General features: G+C 57.9%; 1 protein-coding gene across 4 annotated transcripts in view; it reads right to left on the bottom strand.

Moving 5' to 3' along the window:
• Nucleotides 1–25,504, bottom strand: part of CACNA1H (calcium voltage-gated channel subunit alpha1 H) — a 64,359-nt gene extending 38,855 nt beyond the window's left edge. For all 4 annotated transcript variants that reach the window (XM_039884850.1, XM_039884851.1, XM_039884852.1 and 1 more), the window contains exon 1: nucleotides 24,825–25,504. In XM_039884850.1, coding sequence (XP_039740784.1) covers nucleotides 24,825–25,123 — 299 coding nt within the window. In that variant the 5' untranslated portion in view covers nucleotides 25,124–25,504. The remainder of the gene's footprint in view (nucleotides 1–24,824) is intronic.
• Nucleotides 25,505–26,441: the final 937 nt, after the last annotated feature.

Genomic DNA, 26,441 nt, shown 5'->3' with positions numbered 1-26,441 from the left:
AGCCCCGCCACGGCACATGAGCACAGTGCTCAACCCCCACCCCAAGGGCTGGGCCAGCTAGGGTCTCTTTCTGGGGTTGGAGAAGAGGCGACAGGGGCCTCAGAGCCTCAAGGCTGGGGTCAGGAACCCCAGAGTCCGGCCCCTACCCACAGACAGGACCAGACACCCTCCCCACTGGCCTTTCCGAACATTCTGGTGCTCAAGAATCCCCAGGGTGTTGGATAAAAATACAGTCCCCTCTGCTAGTGGTGGGGACAGCTGGCTGGGAGCCCAGGGCATGGTGTTTTACATCCCAGGCAGGTTTGAGAAACAATGTGCCAGAGGCAAGCTGAACCAGCCTTGAGGGTCACGTGCCCTCCAAAGCCTGGGCCTACTTGGTCATCTGCTTGCTACCACTAATGGGGCACCACTGTCACAACAGGCCCCACTGGACATGGCTGGCCTCCCCTGCAGGATGCTCAAGCAGAGCCCAAGGCTGGGCAGAGGCCTCACCCCTGTGGGCGGCATCTAGAACCTTCCAGATAAGTTCCATTGCCGGGAATTAAGGTGGCCTCCATCCTCTAGAACAACCTCAGGCCCTGGTTGGCTGCTAAAGGAAAAACGCCCGGTTAGATACTGGACACTGGTGCCGCCGGATGCCGGGCCAGGCTGCCCTCAGGCACTCCTACCCCCAAGAGCCCCACTGAGGCAGTGACTCTCTCACAGTAAGAAAAACCTCCCACCCGAGTGGAGCAAAGGCTCAGTTGGCTACAGAGCAAGAAGAATGTCAGCTGGGCACCACTGACCAGAGAACCCAGCCAGCCTGGGATCGCACGATGGGAGTGTTGGCATGCGGGCTGGTGGGAAACTAGGCAGGGCAGCGAGCAGGAGATGACCAGTGCAAAAAAACCCCAATGGGAACCTGGGGTGGGGAGGCTTGTGGTGGGAAAGGCCATGTGAGGAAGTATGGGGCTTTCAGCTGAGACTTAGGAGGGAGAGCCAAGCCATGTGCTCTGTGGCCCCTGGCTGAGGGGTGGGTGGATGGCAGCAGGAGCCAGGAGTGGCACTGGAGACCATGGATTCTGGGGGCCTGTTTTACAGACAGACACAGAAGCCCAGGGAGAAAAAAGCTCCCGGTCGCGCATTAAGTTCAAGGCCCAATGGGGCCCCCTGCCTCCTGGGCACCTCTTCCCAGCCCCCCGTGGACCCCCCTGCACTGGAGCATACCCCCCCATGCTGCTTCCCCTGTGAAGGCCTGGGCAGCCTGCTTGATCTTCAATGGGGCTGCCCCCGCCAGCCCCACTCACCACCCCACCCGCCTCTGGACCCCAAAGGCCCTCTGGCTGCAGAGGCTGGGACACCAGGCGTCCAGCCTCAGCCATCCCTTCACCAGCTGTGTTATTAATAGCAGTGACATTTAAAAAGAACAGTCCAGACCCTCAGAATGTCAACTTCAAAGTGAAAGGAGCCGAACTTGGGCCCACTGTCCTGGCACGACCATTGCCCCATGCCTTCTGCAGTCACTGCCCTCTAGGGCCTGGTCTGGTCCCTACCACTCAAGACTAGCACCCGGACTTGACATTTACACAATGCCACTGCTGGTGTCCTCGGAGAGCTTACCCAAAGTTCAGGGTCAACAGCCCTCTGCATGGAGGACGAACAGATCCCTACAGCTCAGGGTCACCTTCTGGCCTGGGCCCTGGTGGGCAGCACATGCTCGACTTGAGAAGTCCTGGAGCCAACGTGCAAAGGGCCCCACTGCCAGGCCCAGGGGACACTGGCCCCTTGCACCCTTCTGCCCAGGCCATGGTCACCTTCCCTGCTTAGCCACTCCCGATGGGCTATTGCCTCTCTCTAGGTCCCTCCTATCCCTGCCCTCCCAACCCCCATTATAGGCCGAGTTGTGCCCCCTCCAAATTCATACATTGGAGTCTTAACCCTTAGGACCTCAGAATGTGACTGTATTTGGAAAAAGGCCTTTAAAGAGATGATTAAGGTAAAATGGGGCCACATGGGTGGGCCCTAATCCAACGCTGACTGATATCCTTTACAAAAACAGAAGATTGGGACACAGACGTGATCACCAACCAACATGAGAACACAGAGAGGAGATGGCATGTACACTCTAAAGAGAGGCCCCAGGAGGAACCACCTGCTCTCAGACTTCCAACTTCCAGGACTGGGAGGAAATAAACATCTATCGTTTGAGCTTCCTGTGCTGCCCAAAGCCGTCCGCCACCTCTGCAGGTACAGGCCCAAGCCCCTGACGCCACAGCACACAGCTAGGCCCTCAGAGCTTCCAGAAGAGCCGCCGGCGCAGGTGGGCAGGGGCAAGTGCCATGTCTTCCCACAGACCAAGATCGCGCTCAGTCCCAGAACCCCGGGCCTGAGACAAGGTAGGGATTCCTTCTGACGGTGACACCAGCTCCCCTCAGGGCTTATTAGAACTCTGTGTGGCGGCACACTCAACACCAACAGTCAGGGCAGCCCTGGCACAAACATTTCAAAAGACATACTATTTGCGTTTAATGGACTAAAATTCTTTAAACTGAGAACCCAGCTGAGCCATTATGCCAGCCAATTTGCAGAGAAGTCGAAAGCACTGCACGCAGAGCTGGCTAAACAAGGCACACTCATGTGACCAGAAATGGGGCAGTGGCCACAGGAGCACCAACCCCTGAAGGCCACCACGATGTCCTGAAGCATCGTAGCTCTATGCCAGGTATAGACAAAAAACCAACCCGGGTGGCTACAATGTAGGGAGGAGAAGCCAGACTCGGCCTGCTACAGTCACTGGAGAACACCTGGCTGGTGTCCGGTCCCAATAAGTCCACCACCTGCAACGCCTGTTTACCTTCCTGACCTGGGAACACTCCTATTCATCCCTCAAGTCCACGCCAAGGAATTTCTCCAGGAAGTTTTCCTGACCTAGCCTGGAAGCACCGCTGTTGTCATTTATCGAGCACTTACTGTGTGTTAGGAACACTCCAGGTCCTCACACGTGAGTGTAACGGACAAGGGCCAACCTCTTGGCTGCTGGGGGCACTCCGGGCCCTGCGGTGAGAGTGGGGTAGAGTGCTGATGGAACAGCAGGAACAGGGGGTCCTGCCAGCAAGAAGAGAGGTGGCCAGTAATACGACAGTCTCTGAATGAGTGAGGCAACCCCTCCCAGTCCCCTCCCCTCAACCCCCTCACAGCGTTGGACAGTGAAGAATGAGGATCCTGTGAGACCCACCCAACCACACCACAACTGGGTAGCTCATGGTACAACACAGTATGGCTCACCAGACGCAGACATAGACCTGCTGGAGGATGAGGCGCCCTCATGGGCCTCCTCAGAGCATACTTTTTTTCACTCCCTGAACACAGTAGGCTTCACTTGGTTGGTACACCTGTGTACCCAGTAGGGCCTCCCTCCCAATGGATCACACAGACAGAAGAGCTGCATGTTACATGGAGCTGTACACTTGGGCTGGTGCACAAAGAAGAACCTCATTCAATGACATCACACTTAGTAGGACCTTAAGTTATGTGGGGCTTGGATTCAGTCCCGTGCACACAGCAGGAACTCTAAATGGACTGCACACACTCACCAGGGCCTCCCACATCGGGTGGGACTGTAGATGGTGGACTCCGCACATAGCAGGGCCTCACCTGATGAGTCATAAACCAAGCTAAGCCTCATCCGAAGGAGACACACATGCATGGGCTACACACATAGTAAGCCCCGGTCCCTATCTCCTATCATAGCTATTGGCCCAACCCAGCTGATGCGGGTGGACACCTCCCACTGGCCGTCTGCCTACCCAGCAGCTGACTGCAAGCCTGGGCCCTGGGGAGTCCTGCAGCCCTGCAGCATGCCGACTGGCCCATCCTGGCTCTTCTCCAGCAACTCATGTCTGAATCGATCCCCTAATAACTCGATCCATTATGTTTGAGCAGAATTCTTGGAAACCAGCAGGAAAAGGATGGCTTCTATAATTTGTCTGAGTCATTTTTTAAACTAACAATGGGGCACCTCTCCCCTCCCTAGCACAGCAGGCTGTCCATTCTCACTGCATCCAGGAAGGTGTCTGAGGGTGTCAAGGGAGAGAGGCTGTGGGCACACTGGACCCCACAGCCTGACAAGGCACTGTCCTCTCTGAGCATCACAGGGCCTGGTCCTTCCCTGCTCCAGCCCGGGAAATTCTTCATGCTGTCACCCCCTCCAGGAAGGACATATACCTTCTGGGGTCCAGTCCCAACCAAGAGTGGGCTCTGGGAGGGAACTAGGGCCAAAAGGATGGAGGTGGGCCTGATGGTGGCTACAGGGCTCAGGGCAACCCCCGCCCCCAGACTCTTGGGCCTAACTGCCTGTTATAGTGGTCAGCAAACTAAGGCTGTCACCTGCCCAGGGCCAGAGCAGGTAAATCAGACTCCCAGGAGCCCTGTGCTTCCATCCACGTACTTTCCGAAGCACTGCAGACATCACCTTATCTGGAAAACGAGGACCCTGGGCCTCACATTCACATCAGAAGATGTTTCAGAAGGAACTTAGAGAATTCTCAATGTGGGCTGGGGATCCCAACCCTTTAGGGTTCCTGAGGTGATGCCTTCGTCACTCGCTCCCTGCTTGGTACATCGGTTTTCTCCAGAGACCACCTGATCTGACCCAATGCAGATGCAGAAAGAAGCATTCCACTGTCTCCGGATTCTCCCATCAGGCCAGTGAGACTTGGCAAAACCACAAACACGCCTCCTCTTCTTGCTACATTTTTGTTTTGGAAAATACAATCATTTTTCATAAGCTGCTCTGTTAACATGTAAGGGGTTTAATATTGCTTTAAACGAAGTATTTAACAGCAACTTATAAAGTTCTCAGTTTTAAATTCCAATAAGGTGAATACTGAGACAGTCCTGTCACAGAAGCTCCCGGGGACTCAATTAACCCAGGTACCAAGGGTCCTGAGAGCCTGGAGCTTTGGAACCTGCTCTATTGGATTGGGGGACAGGCTGAGCGGCTGTCATCAGCAAACATCTGGATGTCTGGGCTTGTCACATTGGGCCAGGGGGTCCCACACCCCAGAGGATGTCCCCCGCCCCCCACCAGGGGCTCAGACACACTGCACGGCCTGCTGGCCCCACCCATACCAGCAAGCTCCACAGTTCTCACCCCTCCACAGGCTCCCTTCTGGGACCCCTCAGTCCCACTGCCCCCCAGTAACCATCACACCTCAACACGCTCCCCAGCATTCACAGGGATGACAGCGCTTCTGGGCCCTTTTTAGCCACACAAATGTTGTTCCCCTGTGTACAGCACCCCATACTCCCCACTCAATGCGGGTCAGTAGCCCCTCTCCATGCTTCACCCCAGAAACCCCTCATGTCTGCCAGAGGTCTGGGCACATCATAGGGCTGGCCCCCACCCCATAAAACCAACTGGGGCAACACAGTGCTCAAAGGACCTTTCCTGGGGGACGAAGCCCACCTTTCCCACAGGCATGCACATGAAAGACCTCAAAGTGACCTCTCCTGAGGCAGGGACCCCCACAGGTTGCCCTCACTGCTCAGGAGCCTGCCTGTCAGGAAAGCAGCTCTGGGGAAGCAAGGCGCTTTAATAATAAATCCTTTAATTAGGGAATCCCGCTCTGAGGACAGGCACGCAGGTTACCTGCTGTTCCCGTATCTCGGGATTCCCAGTGTAGTATGCCGCCTGAGGGGGTGGCGGGGCTGGGCAGAGCCTGGGGCACAGAGCTCTGGAGGAAGCTGGTGGGGAGCACAGTGCACCTGTGCCTGCTGCCCCGGGCTGTGTCCTTTGCAAATGGACATGGAAGGCATGTTTAAGAGTCCCCCCACTCCCTGCATTTCTGGAATCTTCTATGAGGCCAAAGTTTAGGGGTATGAAGGTATGCAATTTGGTTGGTGGCTCTGGATGGCATGGGAGCACCACGGAGGCTGGACCTTGGGCTTGCGGCCAGCAGGTGGGCTAAGGGGGGCTTGCCACCCACAAGGGGAAGCTGTGGGGTCCAGAAAGCTTCTAGCAGGCCAGGAACCAGCTGTTAGTCCAGGCAGCTTCTCCAAGGAGAGTTTGTCATCACCCCCCATTTAGGCTACACCCTCAGACCCCCACGACGACCTGCTGGACAGATGTCCCAAACAGCCTATTTCCCTGCAAGCCCCAGACTCCCAGGGTCTCCGGTCCCAAAGACTGGAGCTGCCCACGAGGTATCTACAAGGAGGCTGCTGGGTAACCAAGGGTCCCCCAGAGTGTACCCCAGGAGGATGGGGACATGCACTGGTCAGCAGGGACAGAGGCCTGTGTGGGAACATGACAGGGCTTAGTCGGCCAGAGTAGAGGGTAAGTGAAGGGAGAGGGGAGACAGGCCTGGGCCTCTGCAATGGGGAGAATTTGGGCAGCGGGTAGAGGGCAGAACTGGACATGGGGATCTCGCAAGCACTGGCCCTTGAAGCACCTGTGCTAGCAGCACTGAGGTCCCAAGGTGACTCCCCATGGTCAGCACTAGGAGCTTAGTGCCCTTGGCGAGTCCCTCTACCCTCTGAATCGGAGGTTCCCACTCTCGTGTGACAAGGTGCTGCCTTCAGTGGCTGTGAAGGATCTGCTCAGTCCAGCACCCTCCTGGCGATGAGTTTCAAGTGGCATGCATGTCACGGGTGCCCAAAAGGCCAAGGGAACACATGGGATGATTATAAAATACAGCACACAGATGAGAGAGGGTGCCCCACCCTGAGCCCCCACGAGGAGAGGTCCAGGCCTCTCCCTGCCACAAACCCCACTGAGGCCCCTCTGCAGAGAATGTTCTGGGGGATATCAGAAGGGGTGTAAACCCAGTTGGTATAGTATCTGGGAAGCCAGCCTGGGCCTCAACCAGACCTTAAGCACTGGAGAAAACACACTTCCTAATTGAAGTTGGAAAGACAACACTGGTCCTTCGCAGGATGTCGGGAACGTGGGGGCGAGGGGGAGGGGTGCTCTGCCCTGATCGGAAGATGGTCAGATTCACTTTTCAATGGCTTGGCTGCCCATCCCATGTTCCCCCACCCCCCCGCCCCAGTTTCTCATGTTCTTTTACCATAAAATTCTGACCTGAGGGCACAGCTGAGTGTGCCAGCCTTGCCCCAGATTCCTCACAACTCCCGCAGGCCCACGGCCCCACCCCACCCTGCTGGTGGACTTTGCGGTCCAGAAGACTGGGGAGGGGGCTGCCCCTCTCAGAGGTTGGGTGGCGCCCAGCTGACCGTGCAGATGCCCCCAGGGCTGGCTGCGGTCCACAGGCAAGCCCCCCACCTCTGTGCCCACCAGGCACTGCAGCGTAGGAGGAGGGAGGCGCCCTGGCGGGGGGGCGGGGGCCACTGTCTCTTCCCGCCCCGGCCTCCAGAGCTCTGCAGATAAACAGTCTAAATTAGGAATTAAAACATCCCTTGCTCCCATCAGCCGGCAGGCTGTATTTCAAACGTGCAGGAAACACCCCAGCCACCGTGGCCTCAGAACTTCCTAACGTGACTCTGCAGGGTCCAGCTGTACAGAAGAGAAAGTCTGTGCTGGGGCACGGCCCGTTCAATCTGGGGCCAGCCTCCATGAGCCAATGGGCGCAGGGCTAAGATTCTAGTCCCCAATGTCGACTGGGGCCACACTGCCCTGCCCAAACCCCTGCAAGCCCCTGAAGAGGGGGCACAGTCCCGTGACCATGATCGGGGACAGTGAATGCCCTCCTTACTGCCTCGGCCTCTCAACCAGGGAGAGGCCACCCTGGTGCTGGGTAAGGATGTCCATCCCTAGTCACTGCATGGGGCCAGCAAATAGCAGGGCTACAGGGAGCCCGCCGCCCCTGTGCTCCAGGATTCCTCCAGACAGGCACCCTGCCCACCCACTCCCAGGACCTGGGAGGGGGAGCTGCCTGGAACAGAGTGCAGCCGGGACAGAGGCAGCTCCGCATTTTAATCTCAGGCATCAGTCAATGGAACTGAGAGGCTCCCTCCTCCTGAATTCCAGACACCTGGCCCAGTGCCGGGGCTGCCCGCTCTACCAAGGGTCACCTGTGTGGGCCAGGATGCAGGGGACAGGGCATTAAGCTAGTCCAGAGAATGCTACCTTCACACAAAGAGGTAGTTCAGGTAGAAGACTTACGGCCAAGGCCAAGGTGGGAGAAGATGGTACATTGGGAGCTGAGAGCAAGGAGAGCCAAATCAGCATGGGGAGGGGGCACCGAAGTGAGGGTCCCCCTGAAAGCCCATCTCTCTTTACAATGTCCCCAACGTGGACACCATCTGGGTCTGCCCCAGGCCAGGGAGGAGATGCTTCCTGGGGTATCTGCTGCCATGACGGGGGCCATGCCTTAATGCCTTCACTGACACTCCCATTTGGGCTTGTGTCTGGTGACAGTGGCTGAGATTATCTGCCCATTCTGGCCACAAAGAGTGGACCACTGGCCAGGTGTGGGGCACCTCAGGTCCCTGTCCCTTTTGGCTCTCACCCCCCAGAACACACACAGCCACAAATCTCAGCCCACATCCAGCCACAAAAACCAGTAGATACAGCTCAGCCATGCCTCAGGCCAGACATGCTGGCCTCAGTGACTTTGAGAAGAACAAAGAGGACCAGGGGACTGACCCACAGAACCCAGATGGCCAGAGTGGACACTAGGGTTCTGGCCCCAAACACCAGGCAGCCTGCCTCGGCCTGACCCACCTCAGGCTGGGAGGGCCTGCAGAACCCCTTGGAGACACCCCTACTACACCTAGCCACTTGCCCAATGTCTGTGCATGGACACCCCTGGCCACGGGAGAGTCATGGCTGCCCAGCCCCTTCTGCCTTTGGTGAATGCTTCCATTAGCAAATTCCAGTCGACACTCCTTCAAGAAGGAAACTGGACAGTGCTGGAGCAGCTGGACTAAAACCACAGCAGCCACACAGAGGAATGGGCCATACGGACACCTGTGGGGCCCCACATGCCCTGGGCGCTGCTGGGAAGCAGGTGCTGATAATCCAAGACTCCTGGCTCTATGTGGGGCCCCAGTCATTCCAGGCATTAACCTATCAGGCTCAGCAGCTCCAGGGAGTATGGCAGGGGTGTGTGACCAGCCCAGGTGGCCTGGGGCTCCTGTGGGCAATCCTCTGACCCAATAGCTAACCCTAGGGCCCATGGTGTCATCCCAGGGAAGGGACAACCCTGTGTGTGAGATGGACTGGTGACAGAGACAGGGCACCACTCAACTTTCCGCTCACCTGTTCACTTGCCCACCACTCCTTGAGGGAGTAGAGCAACTTTCACACCCCAGCTGCTATCCAGGACCCCAGGGGTTATGAGATGACCATCATCCCTATCCCTGTCCTTGGGGTAAGACCTCAGCCTCCTCTCTTCTCAAACAAATGGCCCACAGCCCCCTGGATAGATTGGCCTGAGAAAGGTCCAGGCCAAGCCTGGTGGGACCAGAAAGTTGACATAGCCACAGGTCAGGGAAGTCCACTGGCCATGTACGAAGCTGAGGCCTTGAACCTGGAATTGCCATCTAGTCCTAGCCCCCTCCTTCTCCTCTCTGGTCTCAGCCGTGTACCAGCAAACCCCACGACTGAGGCCCTATGGCATCAGATCACTGATTCACAATCTGCGTTTAAAACCTTTCCTCCATCCTCCTGGCTGCCCAACTCTGCATATTTAATAAGCACCCCACCTCAAGTGACTAGCCTTAGGCAGAAGTGCTCCCCCCTAGCTCGTCCTGGGTGGGCAACAGGCTCTCTAGGGCCTGAGACCCCAGCCTGGGCCCACCTCCACACACTGCGCAGTGGCCATCAGGACCCTGTGAGGGGCAAGGTCTGCTGATGGAAGCCCAAGGAATGGTCACACAGAGGCCAGCGGCTGCCAGAGTGAGTGTTGCCTCTGAGAGCTCTATTTTAGAACTGCAGCTTAGACACCCGCTTACCAGGCTATTTCAGGGTGGGGTTACTACCTGGGGGCCCCCAAGGTGGGGAGCAGGGAGTTGATAGAGACAATGTGGCTGGAGGAGCCCATGTGGGCACACGTCAGGAGGGTGTAGGAAAGTTTGGCTGGATTGGAGCTATCCTACTGGAGCCTTGCCTCATGTTCCGGGGGGGCTACCTGGGGGCTCAGAAAGACCAGAGACCCCAGAGCTGGAGGCAGAGCCCAGCCTGGGTGTGAGAGGCTCAGAGAGGTGCTATGGGCGGGCTTGCCTCCCCCAGAAATTCCTACATTGAAACCCTAGCCCCAAGGCCCTCAGAATGTGACTGCAGTTGGAGGTAGGGTATCTAAAGAGATGATTAAGGTAAAAGGGGGCCACATGGGTAGGCCCTAATCCAATGTGTGAGTGTTATTATAAGCAGAAAAGACTAGAACACAGATAGTCAACCAAGTCAAGACACAGGACAAAAATAGTCATCTACACACCAAAGAAGAGGCCTCAGAAGGAACCAGCCCTGCTGACATAGTCACCGTGGATTTCCAGCCTCCAGGACTGGGAAGAAATAAATGTCTGCGGTTTGAGTCCCCTGTCTGTGGTGTTTTGTTACAGCAGCCCAGCAGACTAATTGAGGAGGCAAGGTCTGGGGGTGCCCCCAGAGTGAAGGGGCCCAGGAGGCTCTGTGCCCAAAGCAGATCCCTGAGCTGGGTTCAGAGATCATCCTGAATGAGTGAAGGATTCTTGGGGTCCACAAGACACACTGGGCTTCACCCTCCGAGAGATGCCCATGTGGAGCCAGCTTCCTCCAGGATGCCCTCCCCACCTGCACCCTTGCACTGCCCCACCTATGGGGGGCAATCTGCCTCCCACTCAGCACCTACTCAGGTAGCTAGAGGGTATCCCAGAGTGGCTGGAGAGCAAGCCAAAACCTCAAGTTCAGTAGTCTCCCTGCCTGGCTCAGGGCAGTCCTACGGCACCTCCTAGCATGGCTGACCCTGTCCTAGAGCCAAGCCCAGGAGGAGACAGCCAGACCTCTGACAGTGGGATCCACCTGCTTCAGATCCCTGAGTTAGGGTTTGCAGCATAATAGGGTCTCAAATACTTGAGCCAAAAGAACCAAAGGAGACAGCCATCGATGCCTACTGCAGACACCCACCATGTGCAGACAGGTGTCAAGCTGCATCAGAACAGACTAGATCACGTGGGCTCCTGGGACGAGCCAAGATTGTAGACCGTCATTGCAGGCATCTGACACAGCCTCTCTCCCATCACAGGATGGGTGGGACCACCGAATCCGCTCTCACCTCCCACCCCCAAACCTGAGAATTCTAATTCTAGTTCACCTCTCAGGTTCAGGTGCCCTCGCGCCTAGTAAATTCTCCCACTGTCAGGCATGGGGCAGAAAGAGGCATGGGCACTGACCCTAGAGATAAGCAGCCACCTCTCAGGGCCCTGGGGCCACAGGCCGCCCAGGAACATGCCAGCTCTCATGGATCTGAGTGCTTCTCCCGCTCAACCACTAAGTACCACTGAGCACTTAGTACATGCCAACGCCCTGGGCAGACACGGGGAACCAAGCAAAGGCTGACACTCCTCCTGCCCTTCAGGACTTCTCTCTTTAGTCACATGCCCAACACCACGGGCTAAGGGGCCTCCATTTTCTGTGTCTGAGGGACTCATGTGTGGACTCTGGAGGTAAAAGAGCTGGGGGCTGAGGGGTCTCTAATCTAGGAGCAGCCTTGAACTCAATAAATCACTTTATGTAACTTGGGCCAGGCCGGTAAACCAGGAGCCCAGCTGGGGATTAGTGACAGGCGTTGCCACAGCAACCTGATTAGTCGGATACATGCATCTCAGTTCAGGCCTGGCACAGCTAGGCAAAGGTAAAAGGAAGCCCCAGAGATTCATTAGCAACAGGTTCCCATGGCAACCATGCCAAGCTCATTAATAATTTTTTATGCCAACTGTGGGTGTTGAAATTCTCCAGAGGGCTGACAGAGGGCTGGATGCCGAGCAAACACACACGCCAGCTATTCCCACCCGAAGCCCAGTACCACCCCCCTCCAGAGCTTCCTGCTGACATATGCCCCACCCACCTATGTGCCTAATGTGCGCCAGGACGTGGTGCCCAGCAAGCCGCATGGCTCTGATGGCCATGCCCTGCAGGATGGATCACTGAATGGAGACCCAGATGAGAAGAGCGGCTCACACCCAAGAGGCTGTCCGAAGTATCTGCAGAGGGGAGCTGGGGAGAACCCTACTCACGTAGATGGGCTTCGCACTGGGCTCAGACTGGGTTTGGTGTCCCATGCCCACCAGCTGCCTCCTTCGAAACCACTGCTAAAGCTGCTGCAGTGGCTCAGAGATCCAAGTCCAGTGGATGAGAGGTTAAGAAGTAGGCACCGCTCCTCAAATGACACAACACAGTTTTCCTATGACCCAGCGACTCCGCTCCTGGGAGAAGACAGGGATTCAAACAAAACTTGTACAACACTGTCATGGCAGCACGATTCACAGCCGCCAAAAGGCGGGAACAACCCAGTGTCTGTCAGCAGCTGAACGGATGTGCCCATCCATACAACAGAGTATCATTCAGCCATGAAAAGGAGTGAAGCACTGATACACGTTACGACACAGACGAACCTTGAGAACATAACGCTCAGAAAGAGAAGCCAGACACACAGAGATCACAGTGTATGATTCCATTCACATGAAATATGCAGACCAGGAACACCCAGAGACCGAAAGTGGATTAGTGAGTGCCAGAGAAACACGGAGTGACCACTAATGGGATTGGGTCTCCTTTTGGGGTGATGAAAAAGTTCTGAAATTGATTGTAATGACAGCTGCACAACTCTGTGACTATAATAAAAACCACCAAATTGTACATTTTATGTGAGTTGTGGGCTGCATTACATCTTAGCAAAACTTAGAACAAGTGGGCACCTGAGTCGGCCTGCCTGGGTTCTGAATCCTGGGAGCCGCTCACGGACCGGACCTACCCACTCTGAGCCTGTTTTCCTCACTGGTAGACAAAACTCGGGTGCTGAGGTGGCCGAGCCCTCCAGAGCTGAGAGAGAATGAGGGGCTCCCTGCGCCAAATGCAGGTGAGCCTCCTCCTCACAGGTACCGCATTCCAGGGTCAGAGGCGACCAGGGCCACACCCACAGGACATGCCCATCTGCTGCAGGCAGGAATGTGACCCAGGACCCAGCATGGCCTTCCAGGGTGAAGGACACCTCCTTCCCAGGAAGACCTGGCCACCCACAACCCTGTCCTGCCTCCATCATCCAGTCCTGGTGACGTCACAGTGAGGAAACATGCAAATGGAACAATCCCTGCTACCAAGTCGTGGTCGCTCGGTTTGAATCTGTGGACAGGGCACATCTCCCGGTGGCATCTGCAAGAGAGCCAAGAGGCAGTCGCAACAAAGGAATGTAGGATTTGTAATCACAGGACATACAGCATGTTCCAAACCCAAGTGCTTGCCATTTGCCCGCCACATGGGTGACAGTCAATTACCCAATTAGGAGCCACAAACTCAGGCCTGCCCTTTCATACAGAGCAGTCCAGCCCCTGAACTTCAGAAGAGACATGTTGGCAGGGCAAGTGAGTGCTGGGACACCAGCCGGACCTCGGAGCCAGGTGTGGGATGGCAGCCCCACTGCTGACTCTCAAGGACTGCCTGGACTCCCTGAACCCCCAAGGCCCAGATGCTCTCTTTCCCACTGCCCCTGTGCCAGGCGACCCCGTCCCTCGCACCAATGCCCAGTTGTTCTACTGCGTAGTGGCGAGGCCAAACTCCCTTCCCTGAGCCCACCCACTGGGGCCCGCATGTTCCCTGAGACAGTTCCGCCTGCCCCTCCCAGATTTCGAATGTAGATTTGAAAAAAAAAAAGGCTCTGGAATATTAAGGAATAAGTGTCAGTAATCCTAGCTTCTAAGACATAGAACTATGGTCTGGGGGGTTCACCTTTTCTGAGCCTTTGTGCCCCAGGCCCACTGGCAGGTCATTTCTCTGACACTGCTGCTGGCTTCCAGAATGTTCCTTGAGGGATGGCAACATGTGCCTCCTGCCTGCTCCTTCCCATCAACTGTAGCATCCAGCTCAGCTAATGGGGGGCTAGGTGGGCATTCGCCCCGTGTCCCAACACTCAGGGCCTCCTTCCTGCCTCAATCCCACTCCAGACACACCACCTGCCAGCACCTTCTCATGTCTCCCGTCCCCACTGGGAGAGGCCCCTCTGAAACCCCCTGCCCAAGCCGCCCATGTGGGGCATCCTTCAGATCCTCAAACTCCCACTGAACCTACGATCAGCTGCCTGAAGGGTGCTCTCACTACGTCAGAACTTTAGGAGCACTCAGCCTGCCACACCCAAGGATGCATCACAGGTGGTCCCATCTTGTTGTAACAGACACAGCAGGCCCATTTTGTGGCCAGAGCCAGGCAGCTGCCCTGCCAGCAGCTCAGGACCCGGGACATGTCCTCATACATTTCGATGAGGCACTAATGCAGGCTGACTCATCAGACTGCGGCCACAGCTAGTCACTGCTCACAAAGACAAAGGGACACAAGCAGACAATGCCGCATGGCCACCTTGCCCTGGAGAAACCGGCGCCACCCTCCACACCTTCCCGGCAGGTGGCAGCCACTCCGTGCTGCTATCCCTGTGGCAGGCTGAGGGCTTGGGAAAGCAGTGGGCTCAGGCCAGCTACTCAAGGGACCCTCTCAGATCACACCGAGGCCCGGGCGCCCCGCGTTCTAGAGAAAAGACCTAAGACATTTCTAGGACCTGCATTTCCAAGACCCAGTCCTCCATCAATGCCCCGTCACCTCTGTCTCCCTGCCCCCATGCCAGATCACTAACCTCCACCACCCTTCAGACAGGCACCCTGGGGCCCACCCAACACCTGCCAGCCCACCTGGCCACAGCCACCTCCAGTAGCCTGAGAGCACTCCACACTCTGCTCACCCACACCCTGGATGATCCCCCAACCCCACCCTGAACACTGTCCACCAGGGAGCAGTAGCCGGCCTCGGCCACAGTAGGGTCTCAGCCATCTGCATGTCTCCTGCCCCAGCCACACAACCAAGCACTGCCCTGCAGCCCTGGACAAGGGCCCAGGGGTCACCAAGGAGGACACCCAGACTCTCCCCAGCTGGGCTGAGACCGTGGGGACTCCAGAGAGCCTGGGCCTGAGGCACCCAAGAAAGCCCAAGTTGGGTGGTGAGGCGGGGGGTGGGCCTTTGGGAGGAGCCCAGCTCTGTACTTGAGCCTGTCTCTTCTCTGGCCACCTGTGGGCAGTGTCTCTCTGTGGCTGCTAACAGGAGGATGTGGCAGCAGCTGGAGCCCAGATGCCTCCCAGAGCCTTTGCTGCCACAGAGCGATCCCCAGCTGGGAATCTAGCCCTCGGCCCTGCCGCCCACACTGCACCCTGCAGGAAGCCCTCCACCTGGCTGAGGGGGTCTCAGGACAGAGCCAGGCAGGGCTCGAAGCAACGCTCTGAGGCAGTTGCACCCAAACTGTACCCCCGGAGCAGCAGCAAAGCCCCCAAAGGCACAAAGGGAACACTTGCTGAGTGAAGGTCCTAGACTCCTGCAGGGGTCTCCAGGGGCTCATCCTGGGGGAAGAGGCCAGTCTGGTACAAAGATCTCTGAAGACCCAGTGTCATGGACACACACCAGTGGACACCTCCTTGGGGAAGCCCCCTAGGTGGGGTGAGGATGGCACTGGGCTCCACCTGGGCAAACACCCAGGCACTCAGAGGACATGGGCAGAGACATAACTGCTCAGGGTGTGTGTGATACGACCTCCCCTCTGTGAGGCTCAGAATGACTAATTTTCGGTTGGCCTTCCCTCCCTGGGTGGCTCCACCGCCTGTTTGTCAGAGAGCCTGATCTGGTGGCTGATGGACATTTATCCTAGAAGAGCCTGCCTTCCATTAATAGGTCCAGCACCTCCTGCATTTCTCTCTGGGGACAGTAAGGGCATGCCTGGGGTGTGAGGGCAAGGGAAGGGGCCACTGAAACAAAGCGCCGAAGATGGGGGCTTAAACCACAAGAGTCTTCTCACAGTCTGGAGGCCAAGGGCTGAGATCAGGATGTCATAGGCTGGTTCCTTCTGGGAGCTAAGAAAAAGGGTACATTCCAAGGCTCTCCCAGCTCTGGTGACTGTGGGAAACCCTTAGTGTCACTGGGCTTGTGGATAATCCGTCTGCCCCCATCTTCACGTGGCTTCTCCTGTCTCTTCATCTCCTCCACTTATGAAGACACCAGCATCAGATTCAGGGCCCTATTTCCCCATAAAGTCGCATTCGGAAGTTCCAAATGGACATGAATTTGGAAGATATTATTCAAGTCAGTACAATGGCCTACCCATGCCAGGCTGTGTGGACAATGTTCACAACCCCACAACCACACTCCTGGACACTACACTCCATCCCCAGGCATGGTGCTCCTGCCCCTGTACACCTGCCTGTCCCCAACCACTCCTGGCCTCCCCACCCAGCCTAGCTGCTCTACTGGGCCCTGCAGTAACGCTCACAGTATAGGGCTGAGGTTTCACCTTCGTCAAGCCCCAATGCTGCCATCCCTTACACATCTGCTTTGGTCTCCTCTGTGAGCTCCCTGGGGCCAGCCTATGGCTAGGCAGCCGAGACACAGCTGGTCTCAGAGCTCCCGGGTACCTGGGAGGCAAGCGGCATTCAAAGGTCACCCCAAGGGCACCAAATGGGCAACCCAGGATATGGCCTCAGGCCTGGCACTGGGAATGCCCTGTCCCGTGCTCACATCTGAGAACATGAAAGCAGCTTGCTCCTATGGGCACTCCCCATTCCCCAAATGCCATTGGGGAAGCTTGTCAGTAGCTGGATGAGGCTAAGAAAGTCCTTCCCCAGGTGTCCTTTTCAGAGGACACTCAGTCCTCAGTCCAACAGATGGTCCCAACCACCTAACCTCCCCTTGGACAAGACCCTGTGCCATTGCTCCAACCGGGGCACCTGGCTGGCATGCCAGATGTCTACAGACAACCATGACTAAAGGTCTCAAAAGGCATAGGCCTAGGAAACAACTTCATCCACCAAGGTCCCGTGGCTTTGGGGTGGTGACCCTGGCAATGAGGCTCCAGCCTATAATACCCTGACATGGCCCAGAGTAGGAGGAACACCCCAAGCTCAAAGCCCACCCCACTCTGCTGCCTTGGACCTCAGAGACACAAATTTTGTCCAAAGCCTCTACCATCTTTTGGAAAAATACCCCTCAGCCTCTCCCTCCGTTAATGGGTCAGATGCCCCACACCCTCCCTGCAGGCCAGGCTGGGGGACCCCAGGGGAAGCCTGGTTACTTTCAGAGCTGGGGACGGGGCCAGAGATCTGTGTCCTTATTGGGCCCCTGGAATCTCCACTGCATGGCCCTCTCGCCAGCCAGCCAGAGTGAATCTCACCCTGTCAACGATGGAGGATGGTCACAGGTGATATGGGGGAGAAACCACCCAGGCTGCAGGAGGGAGCTGCTAGCCCCTTATCCTGTGCCCAGGGAGACTTCAGCCCTGGCCTCCCTAAGTGGGGTCACTGAATCCTGGGACCACTGACTTCAAGCCACATGCCCTAAAGAGGCGTAGGGGTATCCCTACTACAGTTCTCACTCAAGAGCAGTGATGGGCTGAAAGAAAACCACTTCCCACCAGGTGTTCTAACAGATGTAGACAGGTAGAAAAAAGGAAGGAAAGAGAAAAGACTAAAACAAAGTAGTAAGAAAAGGCTGGGGTTCGCAACTGGAGACCACTGCAGCCCAGAAAAGAGACACTGAGCCCCTCCTTCCCAGGCTGCTGTCCCGTCACACCAGCGCCAACCTCACTTGGGGGCCAGCCGGTAAAGTGGGGGCCACTGCAAGAGCCCAGAACAGAAAGAAGACATCATGATCAAACAGGCCAGCTGCCGCTTGCCAAGCAGATTTCTACACTGGTGCCAGCGCTGGGCTTTGCAGGCAGGGATGGGGGCTGTATAGTTGTGTGTCCCCCCTCCCCGACCCAGTAGGCCAGGGGCTCCAGCTGGCTCCCAGCCCCTCCCTGCACTGCCAGCCATTCCTGCAGCCTGCCACCCCGCAATATCAAGGCCCAGGCCACACCCACCTCTGTCCCATCCTCCAATGGCTTTTATCATCAGCTCCCTGTCTTACACCAGGCAGGGCTTGGGGTAGTTTTATCCTAGGCGACCTCTAAATTTCAGGAATCTGGCAGGGGAGTCCGGGATTCCCTCTCTGCCAGTCCTGCCTGGTGCGAGGCTGGTCTGGGACATGGCCTTAGCCCTTGTTGGCATCGCACAGAAGGGAATGCTCTTGGTGCCCCTAAAATCCTCCCATGCCCAAGAAGGGTGCTGGGGCAGAAAGTGGCAGCCACTCACAGCATGAGGCCCCTTGCTCCCCACTGATCCTGGGGAGCTAGAGGCGGCAGCGAACCCACTCAGAGCTCCGAGTACACTCATCAACTATCCCCACTAGTCAGAACTGCAGGGTGACAGCACCACCAATACCCTGCTCCTCCCTGCAGCAGGGGAACAGGTGCTCTGGGCGTGGGGACACCGGTGTTCACCAGCCCACCTACATGCCAGCCACGTGGAGCAGCACACCCTTGCCTCCCTTGGAAGGTGCGTATGTGTTCAGTGGGGCCCCTTCTGAGCAAAACCATGAGCTTTGTGAAGGCAGCACAGCAGAGGCTCCCATCTGTCACCCACGGCAGACAGTGCCCTAGGTGCCTGAACCCACTGCCTACTCACGAGGGCCGGGCTGCTTTCCTTCACACCCCTCCACCTCTGAGGATCCAGACCCTAAATCATGTTGTGGGCTGACAGCTTGACTTCCCTCCTCATGTTTGCCCAGGATCAAGTTTAATTGCCCACCTAGAAATTCAACCCAGGCCCCAACATGACTTACAGTTGTTCCCAGTTGTGTCTAAAGTCCATTGAGGGAAGGAGAAAGTAATTGGGCTTCTGAGCCACAGAATTAAAAACCCACTTTCAAGAAAAAAGAAAAAGAATATCCCTAATACGGTCTGAAAGGCTACCACCCCACCCCCCTTCCTGGGCGGGCTCCAAGGAGCAAGGGGAGAGAGAGACACACGTGACACATGGTAAATCAAGGTGACATATCTCCCGCCTGACCTTGACTGCGCAGAGCTGCTGCCTGGATTCATCTCTAGAAAAGTGGACAGGTTGGCCCATCCTCCGCATTCCCTCACATCCAGACCCAGGAACAGGGAGTTTGGCCAGTAATTCGGGTAGGAGGCGTCCGCCCCACCCACTTCAACGTGGGAAGCTCCCTGGACCACCTGAGTGCTCCACGGTGCCAGGGAGGGTGCCCACAGTCAGGCAGGAGGCATTTGGGTGGTCCAGATATGATCCCCCCGCCCAGGGCCAAGAGCTTCCTCTGAAGGGCTGGCAATAACCATGGACTCACCTCAGACCTCAAAAGTGTGGTAAGGGCAGGGGGAGCACCAGCGCCTTCCCATCTCCCAGCCACTGCTCCTGCAATGCCACCCTCCACACCTGCCCTTCCACTCCCACCCTCCTTGACTTCTCCCCGAGTCTGGTCCCAATACTGCTCCCATCTCGTGGAACCAGCCCCAATCCCAGCTGGAGGCAGACCCATTCCCTGAGCCCCCAGGCTAGCCCATCACCCTCCCATCATGCTCACAGGCTTTTCCTAGCCTCTTTCCCCACAGCCTACTCGCCCCCACCTCACCTTCCACCTCACAGCACAACATCGCCCCCACCTGCATGGACATATTCCACCTGCTTCAGGACCTCTGCATATACCATTCCTCTGTCTATGACACTCTTGCTCTATGTCCAATCCACCCACGCCCATGTCTCCCCCAACACAGGTTCCTGTGCCCATTGAGCTGATGGACTCTCTCCCTGGGGCCCCGATGGCCTCCATCTAGCCCATCCTACCCTCCCAAGCACCCCCATGGAGATCGTTCCAGCCTCACTCTACTGCAGAACGGCCAACAGTTGGACATGCTGGGCACACAGGAGCTTGCAGAGTCCTGCTGCGTGCCTGTGGGGTAACCCACGGTGAGCCCAGCATAGAGGACAGCACAAAGCTCAGGCTGGTAAAGGTTTGCTGAGTGAGGCCCCCTTTTAGAGAGTGTTCAAAGAAGCCTGTCCTGTTCTGCACCACTCCTCCAAGTCTCCCCCTCCCCCCACACAAAGCCTCCTCAGAGTTCAGCTGGGCAGCAGATGTGGGGGCAGGGGCTACACTTGGCCTCACTGCACCACACGCGCAGGGCACTTAATCAGAGCTTCCTGGTCTCCGCTGACTAATCAGACCGCCAGTAAGTTCGAGGGGCACCAACTGCTTGCCTGGCTCTGGGCCCTGTGGGTGCCTGGGTGGGGAAGTGGGCAAGGCCAGAAGTTGAGGCCACTGTGGAGAGAGCTGGGGCTCAGCCAGGATTCTTCCTGGGCAGTTTCAAGGCACTAAAAGTGACAGACAGGGAAGTCAGGTCCCTTTCAGGCAGACAAAACCTTGCCCATACTCATACTTGCTCATACTAATTCCCCCTTCCACACCCTGCCCACCCCAAGGGCCAACGCAGGCACAGATCTGAGCCTGTGACCAGAGCAAGGTCCCCAACAATCGCGCCTTTTTGCCTTCTTGTCAGAAACAAATCCTTTAGAACCTCCGAAGAACCTTCCCGTTCCTTCTCTACCACCAGCTCCTATCCAAGTACGTGGCCCAACCCAGCCTCACCTCCTCCAGAAACCCCCCTGAACAGCCCTATTACATTCCACGGAACCCGGAGGATGCCCATCACACAGCCCTGCTCTCACTCAGGGGTCAATGGGAGCTCAGGCTTCTGTCCAGGGGCCCCTCCACCAGTCCCTCCAGGAGTGGCCACCCAGGAACGGGGCTCTGCTTACCCCACCACCTGCAGGTGCCCAGAGATCTCCCCACCATCCCCTCCCCAGCTCTCAGGAGAAGTGCCTCCTCCCCACAAAGCCCCCCACCAAGACACTCCTCTCTTAGCCGAGATGTCTTTACTTCCACACCCTGCCCCTGCCAAGCCCTGGAGGCCAGGAACATGCCCTTCCCCTCCACGCACACAATCAGTGCTCAGCGTGAACACAGGAGCCCTCACAGAATGAGGTAACAGTGGTGGCTTCAGAAGCAGAGACACACATGCTGTAACGTCTTCAGAGGGAGTCACGGTAGTGCCATGAGCATCGGCCACAGAGCCCAGATCCTCCTAGTCCCCTCCCGCCCCTCTGCTCCCACATTCCACAATTCTATGGGGGCCTGATGGCCTTCCTATCTGCCCAGGCCACCCAGTGCCTGCCTGTGAGCACCCCAAAGGTCAGCCTCTGAGTTCAAGGGCCTGGAGCCTCTGAGTTCAAGGAAACAGACACCTTGGTGCCAGGATAAAAGGACCAGGAACGAAGTGCTGGGGCTCAGAACATGCGAGGAAAGCCCTGTGCCTACGGCAGAAGTGCTCAGAGGTCAAGGGTCATTAGGTCAGAAAGGTGAGTACGTGGGACCTACCCACTCACATCAGGTCTGTGAAGGCAGAGAGCGCTGAGGGCACAGGGAGGCAGGTGAGGACAGCCTAGGGCCTGTCCTTTTCCAGATCACTGCCCCACGTGTCCTCACCGGGACAGCCACGCCTGCCACGATCCCTGGGCACTGGCAGCAACCACAAAAGGTATGATGGTTCAGAGAATCAGTTTTTACAAGATGCTTTTAAAGACTTGGATCCGTCCAACCTCACCTCCCTGGCTGGCAGGGCCCTGCTAAGCACGTGGACTTGAGAGTCAGGCTGGATTCACCCAGATCTGCCCTCTGCAGCCACATGACCTTGGCTTGTCTTTTGCCTTCTCCATGAGGGAGAAGGTGGGAGACACCTCCTGGAGGTGCCCATCATCCCTGAGTCCCCAAGTGCCCTCTTGGCCACCTCTAAGTCCCTAAAAACCCTGGCCAGGCCAAAGCCAGTCTCCCTCACTCATAAGAGAACCTCAGCGGGGCCCCCTTCCCAGCTGCCAGCATCCCTGGGGGACTCCGCCCAGCCTAGGTGCTGGGATGCGGCAGCTGCGACGCAGTCAAGTGCCTAGTCAGGAACCCCAGGGGAGCCCGGCCATAACGTAACCCAGCTGTACAGCTACAACACAGATCCCACCCACCTTCTGCTATAAATAAACCTGTGTAGGAGAAACAGCACTCGCCCCAAAACTTCCACCACAATTACAGTTTCAAACAGCAAAGTAAATCAATAAAGGTAGAGACCATCCTCGGAGACTCCTTCACCTTGGATCAGTCTCCCAAAGGCAAAAACAGAACATCTGTGTTCACGTGTGCGGGAAGGCCCTCCACTCAGGGATTCCAGAAAAGTGCAAGGCTTAAAGCAGGCCCGTTCCTTCATTCAAAATGCCAATGGCATCCCAGCTCGGGGACATAGGCTGGGATTCTGCCATCATTTGGGGAGCAAGGTGCTGCTTCACACAGTGTAGGTTCCCAGAGTAAACAGCATTATCCTATTTTGGGCTCCAAGTTTACCCTCTGCAGCAGGGGAGGTTCCAGGAAGGACGGTGAGTGTCCTGACATGAACAGCTACCTGCAGGGAGGGATAACTGAGATTTCAGATGCACCATGCAGCCACAGGACACTCCACAATCCCTGGAAAACCCAGCTACACGGACCTCCATCCCCCGGTGTTCCCTGCCAAGGCCACCCCGACTCCCAGGAATCTGAAGCCCCTGCTGAGGCCCCATGGGCTTCCCCAAGGGAGCTGATCCCCACCTGTCCAAGCACGCCAGCTTATTTTAGGTTCTCCCTGTGGCTGACACACACCCCGAGCCAGGGTCTGGCATCTGCTGGAGATCAGCAGCCATCCCCACATGGGCGGGGGCCCTGACAAGCCCACCGTAATGGACAGATATTGTGTTTCGAGAGACTCTGGAGTAAAACTATCCTAGAATCTAAGCTCCTCAACCCCTTGCCAGTCAGAGGGGACGGTTCTCATCCCTAGTTGACAGCATTCAGCACCTTCCTGCTCCTTGGGCCACAGGGCATCTTTCTTCTCCAGTCATGAGTATGTCCAGGGACAGAGACATCAGCAAGTGGTCCAACCAGTCCCATCCCCTGCCCCCTCTGGGCCTCACCCAACCTGCATAAGGAGCACCCCCCCCACCTCCTCCACTGAGTAACACAAACAACCCTGTTAGACATGACATCCTCAGGAACGTAGCTCCGCCTTGAACACCCAGAACATCAGGATCAGGCTTAAAGATTCCCTCAGCCTTGAGGGGACAAAGGAGCCAGGCCCAGGGGCTGTCAGGAGAGAGAAAGTGCAGGCCTCAATAGGCTCCTTCCCGATCTAGTATCTGTGCTGGAAATGACTGACACGCAAGGAGGGCTGGCCTCCTATTCTGTCTGTCCCGGGGCCTTCAGGAGCTGCCCACCACCACACCCAGCCATGCCACCTTCCTGCCAAAACAAAATGGCCCAGCCATCTCCAGGCTGGGTTCTGGAGGAAAAAAACACACCTACAGTCACCCTGAAAATTCAGGCTGGCTGCTGCTCAGAGACCCAAGCCCCAATACCCCAGGATGCCCACCTACTGGCTGCAAGGACTAAGGCAGGCGCTGAAGCCTGCTGCTATGCCTTGGGCAGGCCCTCCAGCCACCACCCACCATCCTGGACCCAGCATCCTGGACCCAGCATCCTGGACCGCCACTACCTCCTTCACAACCAGAAAGCGATTCTGACTCAGCCCATGTTTGGACTTGAGAAAAGAAACATGAGTTTTATTACTTTTTTAGTACAGGTTCCTCTTTTGTATTCAATATTTATACAATTAAACATACAAGGTAAGAAAAATATATACACACATTGCTCATTTCACCTCTGTCTCCCCAACTCTGACAAGAAAAGTTTATGTACAAGCTTCCACTTCTGGCAACCTCCTCTACTCAGCAGTCCATCCAGGACCTTAACTCCCTCCAGGTCCACGTGCAGGAAGGCTCAGCATCCACAGCGGGGCCACCTGACAACCAGCTCTACCAGCAGACCAGTGTGGAGAACTAGCCAGGAGTCAGGATGAACCAAAGCTGACACTCCCCAAAGGCCACCTGCTGGGGGGCAGCAGACCTAATGCCTGTATCCCAGAAGTGCCTCCTGCACAGATCCAGCTCTGCTCTGGAATCTTCAAAGTCTGTGCTGCTCTGACCAGGAACACAAAAAGTGGTCCTTTCCTCTTTCAAGCCAGAAAAAACACCCAGAGAAAGTACCTGAAAAAGGGGCTCTAGGGTGCCAGCTGCCTCCCTGCCCCCCACCCCCAGCTGCGCATGACTTAAATCGGCCCCAGCACTGAGTTCAGCCCAAAAAAGCGAGTTCACAACCAACGTCACTGCCTCTCTCCGTGGAACGTGTAAAAGGCCGGCGAACGAGCACAGCTTCCCGGCTCCCACGGGTCTCCTGAAGCAGCGCTGAGACGCGCAAGACACAGGCTGAAAACTTTGACTCCTTTACACTAGCTCCTTCCGGCCTATCCCTCTCCAGCGAGGGTCCTGCCTCAGGGCATAAGTTCTCTAAGCCTAGTGAAAACTCTCCTGATTGCAGCCCACGAACGCTCCGGGAGTTCCAATCTCCCCTGACGACTCCTCTCCCCTCCAAGCCCGCGGTGGCCTCGCTGTTACTCTTCCATCCCCTCCCGTAATGAGCTGGCTCTGGACCGGGGACACCCATTTGAGGGGGGAGATGTCCGGCTGTCTCCCAAAGCGTGGACCGGGCCAACTCTCTTGGAGAAGCGCTGCCACTGCGTCCCTACCCTGCGCCCCCACGCGCCCGGCCCGAGCCGGGTCCAAAGAGCCTGGGCGCACGGGAATGCACGCTGAATGAGTGTCACGCACAGAATACCCGCACCCTGGCGGCTCGGGAAGGATATGGGTTACAGACCAGCCGGAGACACCAGCTGCGCGGCCGCGTGGTCTGCCCAAGGCAGAAGAAGACAGTGGCCGCCAACGCCGGGTACGGGACGGGCTGCTCCTCGTCGGCGCCCAGCTCCGCGCTGCGCTCTGCTGCCGGGCTCTCGGGGGGCGATGCACCGAGCCCGGACCCACGCTCCGTCTCTTGCCCCGGTGCCCCAGGACTCGCCGGGGACGCCCCCGCCGCCACCGCAAGGCCCGGGGCAGGCGCGCCCAGGGGCACTCGGACCTCGTCCGTCGGCAGCGCGCCCTCGGTCATGGTGGCGGCGGGCAGCACCTGCGGGGGACAGGCGATGACCGGGCCCCAGGAACGACAGTCTCCCCCGCCTCAGGCGGAGCGGAGCTGCGGGAACAGGCGCGGCCGCCGGGATGTCTTTGTCTTTTCTTATTAGAGACAAATGCGCCCCCCGCCCCCTCCCTCCGGCGAGGGCTGGGCTGCCCCTCCCCCACCGCCGGGGCGGGGGCTGGCGCCCAAGGAGCTCCTTGCCGGCTGCGCTTAAGTTGAGAGGGTCCCGGCGCGCAGCGGAGCGCGCGTCCTCGCTGCGTCTCACCTCGCTACCGCGACTGGCGGCGTCCCCGCGGGCATTGCCCGGGCGGCGCGGTCACCGCGATCCCGGAACGGCTTTCGGCCCCTACTGGAACGCCGCCGCCCCCGGCCCGCGCCCCCGACCCGCTGGCTCCGGCTGCTGCACCCGTTCCCGCTACGGTTCCGGCTCCGACTAGCCTAGCGACGGCGGCGGTCCCGGTGTGGAGGGTACTGCTGCGCGGACCGGCGCGGGAGAGGGGCGCGGGCCGGGGGCGGCAGCGACGGCGAAGAGCAAGCCTGGAGCGTGTCCGCGCTCGGCGCAGGAAACTTCGGAGTGAGCCGCGGGCGGGGCGGGGGCGGGAGGGGCGGGGCCAGATCGGGGGCGGGGCCGGCAGCGGAGCCGGCGGTAGCAAGCCGGGGCCCTGGGACGCCCCCCACCATAGGAGGGCCGGGGGCGCCGGGAGGGGCTGTCGGAGTTCTGAGGCGCGCGCAGGCGAGGGACCCCTCCCCCATCGCTGAGGGTGCCCCGCCTCCTCAAGGTCCGGGAGGGTGGAGCTGGACCCCGCCCGTCCCCCCACGGCGCCCCCTCCCCCTCCCGGGCGTGCGGGGCACCAGGGGGCGCTCGCGGGGTGGTTAGGCGGGGGGCGGGGAGCAGCGCCAACGTCCTCCCCGCCCCCAACTGCGGGGGCGGCCCGAGCTGCGGAGGCGGGACCTCCCCGCCCCCTCCCGCCGCGGCGAGCCTCCCCTGCCCCCACCGCGACGCGGGCCGGGGTCGGCGGGGGGCGGGGCCTGGCGGGCGTGGGCGGTGTGCCACGGCTGTGACTGCGAGCTGCGTCTCCCTCCCCCTCTGCCTGTGTGTCCCGGGTGTAACCGTGCGCGTGTGATGTGCTGCTGTATCTGTAGATGGGATTCTGGGTGCCCCTGCATGTGCATCTCCCCCAGCACGCACACACACACACACACGCACACACACACTCTCTTTTTTCTCTCTCTTTCTCTCACGCGCGTGCGCGCGCACACCAGGTTTTACGAACTTGGTTCCCATCCCCTC

Source organism: Pteropus medius, unplaced genomic scaffold, assembly GCF_902729225.1.
Source record: "Pteropus medius unplaced genomic scaffold, Ma_sr-lr_union100, whole genome shotgun sequence".
Lineage (NCBI taxonomy): Eukaryota > Metazoa > Chordata > Mammalia > Chiroptera > Pteropodidae > Pteropus > Pteropus medius.
This window is presented reverse-complemented; position numbering and strand designations above follow the sequence as displayed.